Genomic DNA, 16682 nt, shown 5'->3' with positions numbered 1-16682 from the left:
CAATTAGGGTAATAGGAAGCAGCACCCATCAGAATCAGAAATAAATGGAGAAGGTTGGGAAGAACCTGAACCAACTTGATCTGGAGAAAGAGGGGGCGGATGAAGGTGGAAGGCAAAACAAGGACACAAACAAACTGCCCCAGGATATTGCGCTGCGCCTGGGCGCACGGCGGCCGGATGGAGCGCTTGGTCCGTGTGCCCTACAGCTTGTACCCGGGCTACGGGAACACGCTGCCTTTGGGCCAGCCTGGACTTTCTGAGCACAAACAGCCCGACTGGAGGCACAACAACGGTCCCCCCGCTTTCCTGGCCAGGCCGGGGCTGCTGGTGCCCTCCAACGCCTCCGACTACTGCGTGGACCCTTACAAGAGGGCCCAGCTTAAGGCCATTCTCTCCCAGATGAACCCCAGCCTGAGCCTGCGTCTGTGCAAGGCCGACACCAAGGAGGTGGGCGTGCAGGTGAACCCCCGGGTGGACAAGTCCGTGCAATGCTCACTGGGGCCTCGCACCTTGCACAGCCGCTCCCCCTGGGGCAGCACGGGGCACAAGGCGCCCCTGTCAGCCTGGGGAGTCTATTCGCCAGTGATGGGCCGCAGGGGCCTGGTGCGGCTGCAGAAGGATGGGGAAGACGAGGAGAGGAAGGCGCTTTCGGGTCCTCCCGAGGCCAGCCAGCCGCCGCCGCTGCCGCCACCAACACCAAGGTCGGAAGAGGACCAGCGGGAGGAACTCCGGCAACAGGAAGAGTTGGGGGAGGAAGATGCCTCAAGTCCCCGGGAAAGGAAGAGCAAGCAAGTTCAGGGAGACGCCAGCGAGCCGCTCCGGAAGCCCAACTTCCAGGTGAGCTTTCTCTTCCCTCGCCTCAGCCCTCTCTTTCCTTTTTTTCCATTTCTGGTGCAACGAGAGCAGAATCTTCTCTGCAAACATATATTTTACATGTCCTATGTGTATGTGTGTGTGTTTAATTTTTTGGTAAAATGGGGTGCCAACTTTAAGCCTATGAAAACCCAAAGTTTGGGAACCATAGCTATTGGAAATGAGACAAAGAAGGATTTCAGGTTTGTGAAATCTGTGATCAGATCTTCGTTTTGTGCAGGTGGTGCTAATGGCCTTGGGGAAAATAGATTGGAAAAGCGTGAGAGCAGCTAGAAGCGTCCCAGAGTAATCAATCCTTGAGAGCTGAGTTCACGTAGTGACCTTGAGAATAGCTATGAATGAGATTAAGGAGGCTTCTTGTTGTTTCTTATACAAAGCCACAAGGATAGAAGGATCTGGCTTTTTATCCGCAACCCCCCTCCCCACCACCCCAAGATAGTAAAGGACTTTTCCTCCTTATTTGCAGTTTTTAGAACCAAAATATGGCTATTTTCACTGTAAAGATTGTAAGACCAGATGGGAGAGTGCTTATGTGTGGTGCATTTCTGGAACTAATAAGGTAAGTAAAAGTGAGTGGGACAAGGGAGAGCATGGGCGGGCACAGGTGCTACATGGAGGAAGAACATGTTTCCTAATGGAGCATGACTAGAATGCTGTCTTGGTCATGTTGGCAGCCTCCGTGCCAGGCACATAACAAGTGTTCAGTAAATGTTTGGATTGAACTGAATTGGGCTGTCCACAAGAGCTCTTGAGCTCTTGAACCCTGGTGTTATATTTGGTTTGGTAGTTGCACCAGACAAAATGTCAGGTTATTTAAATGAACTTGTATACATTGGGACTTGCTATAATCTTTTTTTTTTTTGTATGCGGGCCTCTCACTGTTGTGGCCTCTCCCGTTGCGGAGCACAGGCTCCGGACGCGCAGGCTCAGCGGCCATGGCTCACGGGCCCAGCCGCTCCGCGGCATGTGGGATCTTCCCGGACCAGGGCACGAACCCATGTCCCCTGCATCGGCAGGCGGACTCTCAACCACTGCGCCACCAGGGAAGCCCTATAATCATTTTTTAGTTGGTATATTGTAACAAATTTGGGCCTTAGCTCTAGAAAATTTCCACTGTCTGTCCACAAGGTGGGGCAATGAGAGAAATAATTTATTGTAAAGGTTAACCTTGAGAGACTTGGTTATTTAGGCTCCCCGCCTTAATTTGAATTAGTTGTCAACATATTTAGGCTGGGAAAGATTCCACATTTTGCATTTCCAGATTTTCCTGAACCGTCAGACTCTGGTCATTAAACGCTCTCAGTCTGAGAGCAGTAGGCTGGACTTGAGCAGCTTCTGTCTCCTTTCACTGGGCATGTGGCCTTTATTTCACAGCAGTCTGCATCTGGTGTCTCTCATTCACCTCTACAAGCATTTGAGTTTGAGGCCCCTGTGCTGTTGCATTTTAGATACTGCTTTTCCTTCTTAAGGACTGTAGAGGGAGAGGGTAAGGAGGCATGCTACCACCTGAATGAAAACTTGGTTGTTGTTGTTTTTTTTTTTAACCTAGCCATTTACTAGAACCTGGAGGCAAATAGATTTTTAAACTAAACTAAAATTACTTTCCTCCTCTTGCTAGAAAAGAAACAGTGGGTTTAATTCAAACACTGAATTAGAACAAGACATAGAACTCATCCTGGAGAAATTTATTGATAGGAGTGACGCAGACAAAATGAGATTTGGTGGTATATGCATTGGCACCCGTGGCATGGAAGTGGTACAGAAATGATACAGGAGGGGGACAATTAGCCCTGCCAGAGGGAAGGCATCTTGATGTCCAAGCAGGATTTTAAAGGTTTATAAATAGGAGTTCACCAAGTGAGGAAGGGAGAGAAAGTGCACAAGAAAATGCACAAAGCCTGGAAACCACGTGTGTTGGTGGGTAACTATAAGTAATTTAAATTTCAAATTGAGAAATACTGAAAAAAATGAAAAAGTAGGGACAAATAGACCAGGACAGAAGGAGCACGTCAAGGGTTCTGCCTGCACGATGAATAAAGTTATCATAGCTACTTCTCACTGAAGAATTTTACTGTGGTACTTTGTGTACATTATTGGGTAGCTGTCAGAATTATAGAAAAAGGAAGTGGTATTGTCTCAATTTTACAGGTAAGGAAAATGAGGTTCAAATAATAAGAAAAAGTGACTGATAGCACTAGAAGAGCTTAAGACTTCAGCATAGAGGTTGGGCAAAAGCAAGCTGCAAGGTGAAGGAATGGATTACTTAAATTAAGATCTGGGAGCCTAGAGTACCTATAAACTTGTATAAAAGACAAATTTCTCTTTAGGTTTATTTCAAACAACTCTGTTGCAAATGCCAAAAGAGTTTTAACCCTTATCGAGTAGAAGCAATCCAATGCCAGGTAAGCAAATAGAATATTTCCATCGTATCTATAATGTTTTCATTCTTAAGCATGAAGCTTCTGTGGCAAAATGTTAGGATTTGATAGACTTAGATATCTGTACAGGAGTGTTAGGTTTTCTGTATGTTTGAATTTTTATAATATTTTAGAAAAAACATTAATTCTAGGTTTTTGGGGGGGGGGAAGGGGAAGATTTACTCTTAAGTTGCCTTATGTGGTGTGTTTATGTATGTGGTGTGTTTTTCCTCAAACACCCTGTGTATAGTCTGCATGTAATAATTTAACAGGTAACCTTTATTAAGCTTTTACTATGTGCCAAACTTGAGGCCAAGTGCTTTTCATTATCTCCTGTAATCTAACCTTTGAGGCAGATGTTATTCCCATGATACAGACCAGAAAGCTAAAGTTCAATAAGAAAATAACTTGCCCAAGGTTGGGCAGATAGTATTAGAGTTGTGATCAGATTCCATGGTGTCCCCAAGGTCTAGGATGTCACAGATTTCGATTAGCCCTTACATAAAACAGCTTGCAGGAGACATCTCTTGAAGCTTTTCAGAAAAGTGTGACATAGTTGATTTTCATAATCAAGAATTTTTTTTAACCTAAATCCTTCACTTACTTAACATTTTTATACTACTAAGAAATAAATAACTTAAAAAACTAGTCTAATCGTTTATAAATGATTTATCTTTAGATTTTCTAGTCTGACATTCTCATTTAGTCTGTTTACTATAATTACTTTGGATTTAAATATATTTTCTTACTATTATACTCCTTTTTCTTGTGTTCACTTGAATTGATTTTTTAAAACCTCTCCCATTATCTTGGCAGTTATTCATTCTTTAATGTTCTTCTTTGATGTTCATCATACAGCATGATTCTTTAACAACTTATGTAGACGTTGATAAGTCAATCTCACCTCTCCTTGACAATGCAGTGACCTTAGGTCACACTAATTCCTTATCACTTCATCCAAACTTCTTTGCTGTTATTGTTGTATGTTATTTTTAAACTTTAAAAGACATTATTTGTTATAGTCATAATTAATTTAGCTTTAGCTACATATTTACCCTTTCTGCTGCTCTCAGGTCCTTTTTGTATCTGGGACCACTTTCCTTATACCTGAAGAACACATTTTAATATTTCCTGTAATGCAGATCTGAAGGTGACACATTTTATTTTGTCTAGATAGCTTTTTTAAAGGATATTTTTGCTGAATATAAAATTTTTAGGTTGGCAGTAGTTTCTTTCTGCCCCTTAAGGATCTGACCTTCTTTGTTTCTGTAAAGTTGGCTATTGGTCTTATTGCAGCTCCTTTGAAGTAATGTATCTCACTTTCTCACCTTCTTAAGTCTGTTTGCTTTTAAGATATTTCTCTCTGCTTTGGTGTTCAACAGTTTTACAATTTATGCTCAATTGTAGTTTCTTTGTATTTATCCTGCTTACAATTCATAGTTTCTTGAATCTGTAGCTTGAAGACTTATCACTCTTGGAAAATTATCAGCCATTATCTTTAAAAACATTACTTCCACCTCCATTCTGTCTTTCTTCTAATTACTCATATTAGACCTTTCACCATATCCCTTATCTCTTTTATGCTCTTTTCTGTATTTCCTAAGCTTTTGTCTCTCTTTGCTTCCGTTTGGATAGCAACTACTAAACTATCTTCCATTTCTCTAATTTTTCCTTCTGCTCTTTCCAATCTGCTGTCAAACCTACCTATTCAGTTATAGATTTCAGTTACTGTGTTTTTCAGTACTAGAATTTTTATGTCTTTTTAAGTGACGTCCAGTTCTTTGTTGGAAATATCAGTCTCATCTCTTTGAACATATTAAGCATCATTTTCTTAAAATCCGTACCATAAAACTCCATTAATTTAATCCTCTATGGTTCTGTTGCTATCCTCTTCACGTTGCTTGGTTTTCGAGTATGTCGTTCTGTCTCCTTATATACCTGGTTACTTTTGAGTGCTATATATTGTATATGAAAAATTATAGTGATAATTCGAGGCCTAGGATAGTATTGTTTTTCACAGAAGACTTGTTTGCTTCTGTTGGGCAGATGGGGACACTAGCAATTTCAGATTACTATTTTCCAATCAGGGTTGAGCTGTTTTGAAACTGGGCTTCAGCAGTTGAAGGCTGGTCAATTTTGGGTTCATTCTTATTCTTAGGGTGTAGCCTTTCAGGGCCCTTCAGGGTCCCAGCACAAAACCTGAATTGTTTACCAGGTCTCTCCTACTTTGACATATTTAAGATTATCCCTCAGCCTCATCAACTTGTTAAACTCATTTTCAGCTTCCTGTTGTCTTTCACCTCTTACAGAATTGCCTTTAGAGAGAAAACAGTCCCAAATGTCAGGCTCATCTCTATATCTGGGCTTCCTCCTCTGATACTTTGGTATCTCTCCAGTGCCTTCAAGTAGTTCTTGTTTTTAATTATTATCTTCTCTGCTCAGCTTTTCTTGTTGTCCTAAGTAGGAGATTTGGTCAAAACTACCTAATCCACCATTGCTAAAACCAGAAACCTACCTTTAGACTAAATCCTGATTTTTTTTTTAACTAAAAAAATTTGTTTTGAATTAAGCCTTTTCTTCCTTATAAAGGTGATATGAGGATTAAGTGAATTTATATAAAGTGCTTGGAGCAGTACCTAGAGTAAACAACATGTGAGTATTGCTATTAGAATTTTCTTAAGGATGCATACTCATCAACGGGAGAGTGGAAGATGTAAGTGCAGTACATTTGATAAATCATATCTGAGACACTCATTTGGAAAATAAAAATGCCTATTTTCACAATATAAAAGGTAAAGCTTTACTTATTCTTTTTGGCTATGGACATATGCAGAAAATTGAGCAGTGATTATAAATTTTCAAAGATTAGCAGGGTTGGGAAGGTGGACCAGGGTAGTATACCAGTCTCCATGGGGTGTGTGTTTTATTTATCAGAAGACAGAATAGGATAATGGTTAAAAATTCTTCAAATTCCAGCAGAGATTAGGCATGACTGGAAGGAAAATATTTAGCTTCCTCTAGAACACCCCTCCCTCCAGTTGTGACAAGCAAAAATCTCTCCAGATATTTCCAGATGTCTGCTGGTAGGTAAAATACTACTGGTTGAGAATCACTGCTCTAGTATTTAAATGTTCCAGTCTAGGTAATCAAATCACTTAATACCCACTGCTCACTCCCACCTGGCTACAAATGTAGAGACCTGTATAATGAAGAGACTCTACAAAACTCTAACTTTTAAACCTTTTCTCTTGTATCTTCTGGACTGGCTCATCAATGTTCTCTTAAATATCGTCTGATCATTCATTTTGAAAAATGCATGACATTTAGTGGGCTGTGAGTGGTTTTGTACAACTTGGTCTTGGACTTCTCATAGGATTCAAAGGAGGAGAAAGATATCGGGGATGGGGTGGTGGGGAAAAGTATTTTCATTTGAAGACTACATTTGAAGAACTAATTTGATCATTTAGTCCCCAAACTGTTGCTTCTTTTCAAAAGACCTGTTCAAAGTCTCGTTGTTCCTGTCTTCAAAAGAAAAGACACATCGATCTAAGGAGGCCTCATCGGCAGGAGCTGTGTGGCCGCTGCAAAGACAAGAGATTCTCCTGTGGCAATATTTACAGCTTTAAATGCATCATGTGACAGGCAGCATGCTTCATACGGGACACCTGAACTCTTCTTGTAATTTACTGTATAGTTCCTCTTTTGCACCTTGGCTCTGACCTGGTATTGGAAAATGGTTTAGGCTTTTGTACTTTTTGTAGGTGGTATGACAATTGTCGATGTGAATAGAATAAAATAAATGCATGTAAAATAGACCATGAAGACACATTAATTGGTGATCCGGGGTAAAAACATCACTAAAACATTGGGAAAATGGTAGATCCTATCACTAATATGAATGGAACAATGAAGAGGAACAACAGTCATTCATTTGACAAACTTGTACACTGGGTGTTCTAAGTGCTAGGAATATAGAGACGATCAGGAGCAAGGTCCTTGCCTTCAAGTGTACCTAATCATTATAGCAAATGCTTAAATAGTACTTAGTATATGTCAGGCATTGATGTTACTCATCACAGCACTCTTATTATACTCTGTTTTAACAGATGAGGAGAGAGAGCCACAGGGAGGTTACAGGGTAAAGCCAGAATTTGAACCTAGGTAGACTAGTCCATTCTCCACGGCTTTAGATTTACTTAGATTTTTTCTTAGATTCAGATGTGTTAAGTGCAATGAAGGAAACGGGGCTATAATAGAGTGACTCTTTTATTAAGAGTTGTTGAAAAGAGATGACATGAGAATTGAGACCTGCCAGAAGAGGGGGGAGCTGGGAGAAAGGAAGCTGAATTTGATCCAACAGAACAGCAAGAGCAAAGACCCTGGGGGTGGGCTGGGACATGTACTTGGTATGTTTGAGGAACAAGAGCCCCTGAGGCTCAAGTCAGGCATAGGCTGGAGAAGGCAGGGCTCAGGTCAAGCGTATGGCAGCCCCTGAAAGGGTTTAAACAAGGCACTGACAACAGATTCTTTCTATAAAAAACTTACTGCTATGAGAGAATACCAGGTAGAGTGGAAGGAGGGAGACCAGTTAGGAGATTAATGAATGCACGAGCAGCAAAATGATGGCTTGGAAAAGCGTGGGTGGCCATGGAGATAGAGAGAAATACATGAATTCCAGATAGTGTTTGAAAATGTAATGCACAGGATTAGGAGTGGGTGATGGTGAAATAAATGATGACTTTTAGATTTCTCTGAGCTCTGGGTTGGATGGAACTGAGGGGTATAACAGGAACATTCTGGACTCAAATTACCTAACTTCAAATCCTCGGTGTGATACTTAGGAGATGTATGATTGTGGGCAAGTTACTTATGCCCTCTCTCTCAATTACTCTTCTGTAAAATGGGGACAATAATAGGAACTGTCTCTTGGTGGTGGTGATGTGAGGACTAAAGCAGCTGTTACATGTTAAGCACTTAGGTTACTACCTGTAACAGGTATTCAGTAAACTTAGCTGTCCTTTTTAGGTGGGGCTATATAGTGAGATGGGAGAAGGCTTCTGTTTTCAACATTAACTTTGAAATATTTGAAACTCCATACAAATGGAGACGTCATGTAGGCTGTTGTTTATATGAATCTGGAATTTAGGAAGGAGGTAAGAACTACAGAGAGAGAGAGATTTGGAGATTAAAAAATCTGTAGTCACTACCAAATGTAAAATAGACAGCTAGTGGAAAGCAACTGCATAGCACAGGGAGATCAGCTCAGTGCTTTGTGACCATCTAGAGGGGTGGTATAGGGAGGGTGGGAGGGAGATGCAAGAGGGAGGAGATATGGGGATATATGTATACATATAGCTGATTCACTTCATTATACAGCAGAAACTAACACAACATTGTAAAGCAATTATACTCCAATAAAGATGTAAAAAAAAAAAATCCATAGTACTGGGAATTCCTTGGCGATCCAATGGTTAGGACTCTGCATTTCCACTGCAGTGGGCCTGGGTTCCATCCCTGGTTGCGGAACTAAGATCCCGCAAGCCAAGCAGGGTGGCCAAAAAAAAAAAAGTGTGTGTGTGTGTATATATATGTGTGTATATATATATATATATATATAATTATAAAATTTAAAACTGTGAGCCCGGATGGTGTCACCTAGTAGGAGAGTATAGCACAGGGCCCTGGGGCACAGCAACATTTAGAACAACGATTCTAAAACTTTAATGTCCCAGGAATTACCTGGTGATCTTTTTTGCTTTTTTAATTAAATGAGTCATTTAATTAGATTTCAGCTATGATTAATAACTCTTTACCCTGTGTTCCCTACCATAAGTTGACTCTGTTTTTAGCTTAACTTATCTTGTCCTCCCTCTGTGTTGGGTTTTAAGTTAGAACTTTTATGGTAATTATTATGGCACTGCCAGTTCTACTGACCTATGATGTGCTTTTCCCAAAGCCTCTGATATTCAGCTTGTATCCAGATTGCCATTTTTATTTTTATTTGTAATTTTAATTTTATATTGGAGTATAGTTGATTTACAGTGTTGTGTTAGTTTCAGATATACAGCAAAGTGATTCAGTTATACATATATCCATTCTTTTTCAGATTCTTTTTCCTTATAGGTTATTACAGAATATTGAGTAGAGCTCCCTGGGCTATATATACTGTAGATCCTTGTTTATTATTTTATATATAGTAGTGTGTGTATGTTAATCCCAAATTCCTAATTTATCACTCCCCACCAGCTTTCCCCTTTGGTAACCATAGGTTTGTTTTTGAAGTCTGTGAATCTGTTTTTGTTTTGTAAATAAGTTCATTTGTATCATTTTTTTAATATTCTACATATAAGTGATATCATATATTTGTCTTTCTCTGTCTGACTTACTTCACTTAGTATGATAATCTCCAGATCTATCTGTGTTGCAGCAAATGGCATTATTTCATTTTTTATGGCCGAGTAATATTCCATTGTATATATGTACTACATCTTCTTTATCCAGTCGTCTGTTGATGGATATTTAGTTTGTTCCATGTCTTGGCTACTGTAAATAGTGCAGCGGTGAACTTTAGGATACATATATCTTTTCGAATTATGGTTTTCTCCAGTTATATGCCCAGCAGGGGGATTGCTGGATCATATGGTAGTTCTATTTTTAGCTTTTTTAGGTACATGCATAGTGTTCTCCATAGTGGCTGTACCAATTTACATTCCCACCAAGTGTAGGAGCGTTCCCTTTTCTCCACATCCTCTCCAGGATTTACTGTTTGTACACTTTCTGATGATAGCCATTCTGACTGCTGTGAGGTGATATCTCATTGTAGTTTTTTTTTTTAACATCTTTATTGGAGTATAATTGGTTACAATGGTGTGTTAGTTTCTGATTTATAACAAAGTGAATCAGCTATACATATATCCCCATATCTCTTCCCTCTTGCATCTCCCTCCCTCCCACCCTCTCTATCCCACCCCTCTAGGTGGTCACAAAGCACTGAGCTGATCTACCAGTGCTATGTGGCTGCTTCCCACTAGCTATCGGTTTTACATTTGGTAGCGTATATATGTCCATGCCACTCTCTCACTTTGTCTCAGCTTACCCTTCCCACTCCCCATCTCCTCAAGTCCATTCTCTAGTACATCTGCATCTTTATTCCTGTCCTACCCCTAGGTTCTTCATGACCTTTTTTTTTTTAGATTCCATATATATGTGTTAGCATATGGTATTTGTTTTTCTCTTTCTGACTTACTACAGTCTGTATGACAGACTCTAGTTCCATCCACCTCACTAAAAATAACTCAATTTCGTTTCTTTTTATGGCTGAGTAATATTCCATTGTATATACGTGCCACATCTTCTTTATCCTTTCATCTGTTGATGGACACTTAGGTTGCTTCCATGTCCTGGCTATTGTAAATAGAGCTGCAGTGAACATTGTGGTACATGACTCTTTTTGAATTATGGTTTTCTCAAGGAATATGCCCAGTAGTGGGATTGCTGGGTTGTATGGTAGTTCTATTTTCAGTTTTTTAAGGAACCTCCATACTGTTCTCCATAGTGGCTGTATCAATCTACATTCCCCCCAATGGTGCAAGAGGGTTCCCTTTTCTCCACACCCTCTCCAGCATTTATTGTTTGTAGATTTTTTGATGATGGCCATTCTGAGTGATGTGAGATGATACCTCATTTGTAGTTTTGATTTGCATTTCTCTAATGATTAATGATGTTGAGCATTCTTTCATGTGTTTGTTGGCAATCTGTATATCTTCTTTGGAGAAATGTCTATTTAGGTCTTCTGCCCATTTTTGGATTGGGTTATTTGTTTTTTTGATATTGAGCTGCATGAGCTGCTTGTAAATTATAGAGATTAATCCTTAGTCAGTGGCTTCATTTGCAAATATTTTCTCCCATTCTGAGGGTTGTCTTTTGGTCTTGTTTATGGTTTCTTTTGCTGTGCAAAAGCTTTAAAGTTTCATTAAGTCCCATTTGTTTATTTTTGTTTTTATTTCCATTTCACTAGGAGGTGGGTCAAAAAGGATCTTGCTGTGATTTATGTCATAGAGTGTTCTGCCTACCTATGTTTTCCTCTAAGAGTTTGATAATGTCTGGCCTTACATTTAGGTCTTTAATCCATTTTGAGTTTATTTTTGGGTATGGTGTTAGGGAGTGTTCTAATTTCATTCTTTTACGTGTAGCTGTCCAGTTTTCCCAGCACCATTTATTGAAGAGGCTGTCTTTTCTCCATTGTATATGCTTGCCTCTTTATCAAAAATACGGTTGACCATACGTGCATGGGTTTATCTCTGGACTTTCTATCCTGTTTCATTAATCTATATTTCTGTTTTTGTGCCAGTACCATACTGTCTTGAATACTGTAGCTTTGTAGTATAGTCTGAAGACAGGGAGCCTGATTCCTCCAGCTCTGTTTTTCTTTCTCAAGATTGCTTTGACTATTCAGAGTGTTTTGTGTTCCATACAAATTGTGAAATATTTTGTTCTAGTTCTGTGAAAAATGCCAGTGGTAGTTTGATAGGGATTGCATTGAATCTGTAGATTGCTTTGGGTAGTAGAGTCATTTTCACAATGTTGATTCTTCCAATCGAAGAACATGGTATATCTCTCCAGCTATTTGTATCATTTCTTTCATCAGTGTCTTACAGTTTTCTGCATACAGGTCTTTTGTCTCCTTAGGAAGGTTTATACCTAGATATTATTTCTTTTTGTTGCAATGGTAAATGGGAGGGTTTCCTTAATTTCTTCTTCCGATTTTTCATCATTAGTGTATAGGAATGCAGGAGGTTTCTGTGCATTAATATGTATCCTGCTACTTTACCAAATGCATTCATTAGCCCTAGTAGTTTTCTGGTAGCATCTTTAGGATTCTCTATGTATAGTATCATGTCATCTGCAAACAGTGACAGCTTTACTTCTTCTTTTCTGATTTGGATTCCTTTTATTTCCTTTTCTTCTCTGATTGCTGTGGCTAAAACTTCCAAAACAATATTGAATAATAGTGGTGAGAGTGGGCAACCTTGTCTTGTTCCTGATCTTAGTGGGCAATGTTGGCTGTGGGTTTGTCATATATGGCCTTTATTATGTTGAGGTAAGTTCCCTCTATGCCTACTTTCTGGATGGGTTTGATCATAAATGGGTGTTGAATTTTGTCAAAAGCTTTTTCTGCATCTATTGAGATGATCATATGGTTTTTATTCTTCAGTTTGTTAATATGGAGTATCACATTGATTGATTTGCATATATTGAAAACTACTTTCATTCCTGGGATAAACCCCACTTGATCATGGTGTATGATCCTTTTATTGTGCTGTTGGATTCTGTTTGCTAGTATTTTGTTGAGGATTTTTGCATCTATGTTCATCAGTTATATTGGTCTGTAGCTTTCGTTCTTTGTGACATCTTTGTCTGGTTTTGGTATCAGGGTGATGGTGGCTTCGTAGAATGAGTTTGGGAGTGTTCCTCCCTCCACTATATTTTGGTAGAGTTCGAGAAGGAGTGGTGTTATCTCTTCTCTAACTGTTTGATAGAATTCGCCTGTGAAGCCATCTGGTCCTGGGCTTTTGTTTGTTGGAAGATTTTTAATCACAGTCTCAATTTCATTGTTTGTGATTGGTCTGTTTATATTTTCTATTTCTTCTTGATTCAGTCTCAGAAGGTTGTGCTTTTCAAGAGTTTGTCCATTTCTTCCAGGTTGTGCATTTTATTGGCATAGAGTTGCTTGTAGTAATCTCTCATGATCCTTTGTATTTGTGCCGTGTCAGTTGTTACTTCTCCTTTTTCATTTCTAATTCTATTGATTTGAGCCGTCTCCCTTTTTTTCTTGATGAGTCTGGCTAATGGTTTATCAATTTTGTTTATCTTCTCAAAGAACCAGCTTTTAATTTTACTGATCTTTGCTCTTGTTTCCTTCATTTCTTTTTCATTTATTTCTGATCTGATCTTTATGATTTCCTTCCTTCTGCTAACTTTGGGTTTGTTTGCTCTTCTTTCTCTAGTTGCTTTAGATGTAAAGTTAGGTTGTTTATTTGAGATGTTTCTTGTTTCTTAAGGTAGGATTGTATTGCTATAAACTTCCCTTTTAGAACTGCTTTTGCTGTGTCCCATAGGTTTCGGGTTGTCGTGTTTACGTTGTTATTTGTTTCTAGGTATTTTTTGATTTCCTCTGAGATTTCTTCAGTTGATCTCTTGGTTATTAAGTAGTGTATTGTTTAGCCTCCATGTGTTTTTTTTTTTTTTAATTTAGTTTTGGATGTGTTGGGTCTTCGTTTCTGTGTGTGGGCTTTCTCTGGTTGCGGTGAGCGGGGGCCACTCTTCATCACAGTGTGCAGGCCTCTCACTGTCGTGCCCTCTCTTGTTGTGGAGCACAAGCTCCAGACGCGCAGGCTCAGTAGTTGTGGCTCATGGGCCTAGTTGCCCCACGGCATGCGGGATCTTCCCAGACCAGAGATCGAACCCGTGTCCCTGCATTGGCAGGCAGATTCTCAACCACTGCACCACCAGGGAAGCCCTGTTTGTATTTTTATTTTTACAGATTTTGTCCTGTGATTGATATCTAGTCTCATAGTGTTGTGGTCAGAAAAGATACTTGATAGGATTTCAATTTTCTTAAATTTACTAAGGCTTGATTTATGACCCAAGATATGATCTATCCTGGAGAATGTCCCATGAGCACTTGACAAGAAAGTGTATTCTGTTGTTTTTGGATGGAATGTCCTATAAGTATCAATTAAATCCATCTTGTTTAATGTATCATTTAAAGCTTGTGTTTCCTTATGTATTATCATTTTGGATGATTTGTCCATTGGTGAAAGTGGGGTGTTAAAGTCCCCTCCTATTATAGTGTTACTGTCGATTTCCCCTTTTATGGCTGTTAGTATTTGCCTTATGTATTGAGGTGCTCCTATTCTGGGTGCATAAATATTTACAATTGTTATATCTTCTTTTTGGATTGATCCCTTGATCATTATGTAGTGTCCTTCTTTGTCTCTTGTAATAGTTTTTATTTTAAAGTCTATTTTGTCTGATATGAGAATTGCTACTCCAGCTTTCTTTTGATTTCCATGTGCATGGAATATCTTTTTCCATCCCCTCACTTTCAGTCTGTATGTGTCCCTAGGTCTGATGTGGGTCTCTTGTAGACAGCATATATACAGGTGTTGTTTTTGTATCCATTCAGCCAGTCTGTGTCTTTTGGTTGGAACATTTAATCCATTTACATTTACGGTAATTATTGATATGTATGTTCCTATTACCATTTTCTTGATTGTTTTGGTTTGTTACTGTAGGTCTTTTCCTTCTCTTGTGTTTCTTGCCTATAGAAGTTCCTTTAGCATTTGCTGTAAAGCTGGTTTGGTGGTGCTGACCTCTTGTGCTTTTGCTTGTCTGTAAAGGTTTTTATTTCTCCATCAAATCTGAATGAGATCCTTGCTGGGTAGAGTAATCTTGGTTGTACGTTTTCCTCCTTCATCACTTTAAATATGTCCTGCCACTCCCTTCTGGCTTGCAGAGTTTCTGCTGAAAAATCAGCTGTTAACCTTATGGGGATTCCCTTGTGTGCTATTTGTTGTTTTTCTCTTGCTGCTTTTAATATGTTTACTTTGTATTTAATTTTTGGTAGTTTGATTAATATGTGTCTTGGTGTGTTTCTCCTTGGATTTATCCTGTATGGGACTCTCTGTGCTTCCTGGACTTGATTAACTCTTTCCTTTCCTCTGTTAGAGAAGTTTTCAACTATAATCTCTTCAAATATTTTCTCAGTCCCTTTCTTTTTCTCTTCTTCTTCTGGTGCCCCTATAATTCGAACGTTGGTGCATTTAATGTTGTCCCAGAGGTCTCTAAGACTGTCCTCATTTCTTTTCATTCTTTTTTCTTTATTCTGCTCTGCAGTAGTTATTTCCACTATTTTATCTTCCAGGTCAGTTTTGCGTTCTTCTGCCTCAGTTATTCTGCTATTGATTCCTTCTAGAGAATTTTTAATTTTATTTATTGTGTGGTTCATCATTTGTTTGCTCTTTAGTTCTTCTAGGTCCTTGTAAAACGTTTCTTGTATTTTCTCTATTCTATTTCCAAGATTTTGGATCATCTTTACTATCCTTATACTGAATTCTTTTTCAGGTAGACTGCCTATTTCCTCTTCATTTGTTAGGTCTGGTGGGTTTCTGCCTTCCTTCTTCATCTGCTGTGTGTTTCTCTGTCTTCTCATTTTGCTTAACTTACTGTGTTTGGGGTCTCGTTTTTGCAGGCTGCAGGTTCGTAGTTCCCGTTGTTTTTGATGTCTGTCTCCAGTGGCTATGGTTGGTTCAGTGGGTTGTGTAGGCTTCCTGGTGGAGGGGACTAGTGCCTGTGTTCTGGTGGATGAGGCTGGATCTTGTCTTTCTGGTGGGCAGGTCCATGTCTGGTGGTGTGTATTGGGGTGTCTATGACCTTCTTATAATCTTAGGCAGCCTCTCTGCTAATGAGTGGGGCTGTGTTCCTGTCTTGCTAGTTGTTTGCCATAGGGTGTCCAGCACTGTAGCTTGCTGGTCGTTAATTGGAGCTGGATCTTGGTGTTGAGATGGAGATCTCTGGGAGATTTTCGCTGTTTGATATTACGTGGAGCTGGGAGGTCTCTGGTGGACCAGTGTCCTGAACTCAGCTCTCCCACCTCAGAGGTAAAGGCCAGATGCCCGGCCGGAGCACCAAGACCCTATCATCCACATGGCACAGAATAAAAGGGAGAAGGAAAGAAAGATAAGAAAAGAATGTTATTAAAATAATAAATAATTATTAAAAATAAAAAAGAATTTTAAAAGTGAGAAAAAATAAAGAAGAGAGCAACCAAACCAAAAAACAAATCCACCAATGATTACAGGTGCTAAAAACTATACTAAAAAAAAAGAACCCCAACAAAACAGACAGACAGAACCCTAGGACAAATGGTAAAAGCAAAGTTATACAGACAAAATCACACACAATAGCATATACATACACACTCGCAAAAAGGGAAACAGTAAATATATATTTACATATCATCACTCCCAAAGTCCACCACCTCAATTTGGGATGATTCGTTGTCTATTCATGTATTCCACAGATGCAGGGTACATCAAGTTGATTGTGGAGATTTAATCCGCTGCTCCTGAGGCTGCTGGGAGAAATTTCCCTTTCGCTTCTTTGTTCGCACAGCTCCTGGGGTTCAGCTTTGGATTTGGCCCCACCTCTGTGTGTAGGTCGCCTGAGGTCATCTGTTCCCTGCCCAGACAGGGCAGGATTAAAGCAGTAGCTGATTCGGGGGCTCTGGCTCAGGCTGGGCAGAAGGAGGGGTACGGAATGCAGGGCGAGCCTGCAGAGGCAGAGGCCGGTATGACGTTGCACTAGCCTGAGATGCGCCATGTGTTCTCC

At 39.6% G+C, this 16682-nt stretch overlaps 1 protein-coding gene across 1 annotated transcript; it reads left to right on the top strand.

Annotated features, from left to right (window-relative positions):
• Window positions 1-77: 77 nt before the first annotated feature.
• ZAR1L (zygote arrest 1 like) lies at window positions 78-7105 on the top strand. Its single transcript, XM_065896151.1, has 4 exons — window positions 78-837; window positions 1340-1432; window positions 3201-3275; window positions 6786-7105. The coding sequence occupies exons 1-4, from the start codon at window positions 100-102 to the stop codon at window positions 6927-6929; spliced, it is 1050 nt and encodes a 349-aa protein (XP_065752223.1). The 5' UTR covers window positions 78-99; the 3' UTR covers window positions 6930-7105.
• Window positions 7106-16682: the final 9577 nt, after the last annotated feature.

Source organism: Phocoena phocoena, chromosome 18, assembly GCF_963924675.1.
Source record: "Phocoena phocoena chromosome 18, mPhoPho1.1, whole genome shotgun sequence".
Taxonomy (NCBI): domain Eukaryota; kingdom Metazoa; phylum Chordata; class Mammalia; order Artiodactyla; family Phocoenidae; genus Phocoena; species Phocoena phocoena.
Note: the sequence above shows the minus strand (reverse complement) of the source record. Positions and strands in the feature narration are given on the sequence as shown.

Excerpts from the sequence above, each read along its gene's own strand:
- ZAR1L (XM_065896151.1), top strand. The coding sequence starts at position 100 with ATGAAGGTGGAAGGCAAAACAAGGACACAAACAAACTGCCCCAGGATA. Across the intron at positions 838-1,339 it reads TCCGGAAGCCCAACTTCCAG|TTTTTAGAACCAAAATATGG; the intron begins GTGAGCTTTCTC and ends CCTTATTTGCAG. Across the intron at positions 1,433-3,200 it reads GCATTTCTGGAACTAATAAG|GTTTATTTCAAACAACTCTG; the intron begins GTAAGTAAAAGT and ends ATTTCTCTTTAG.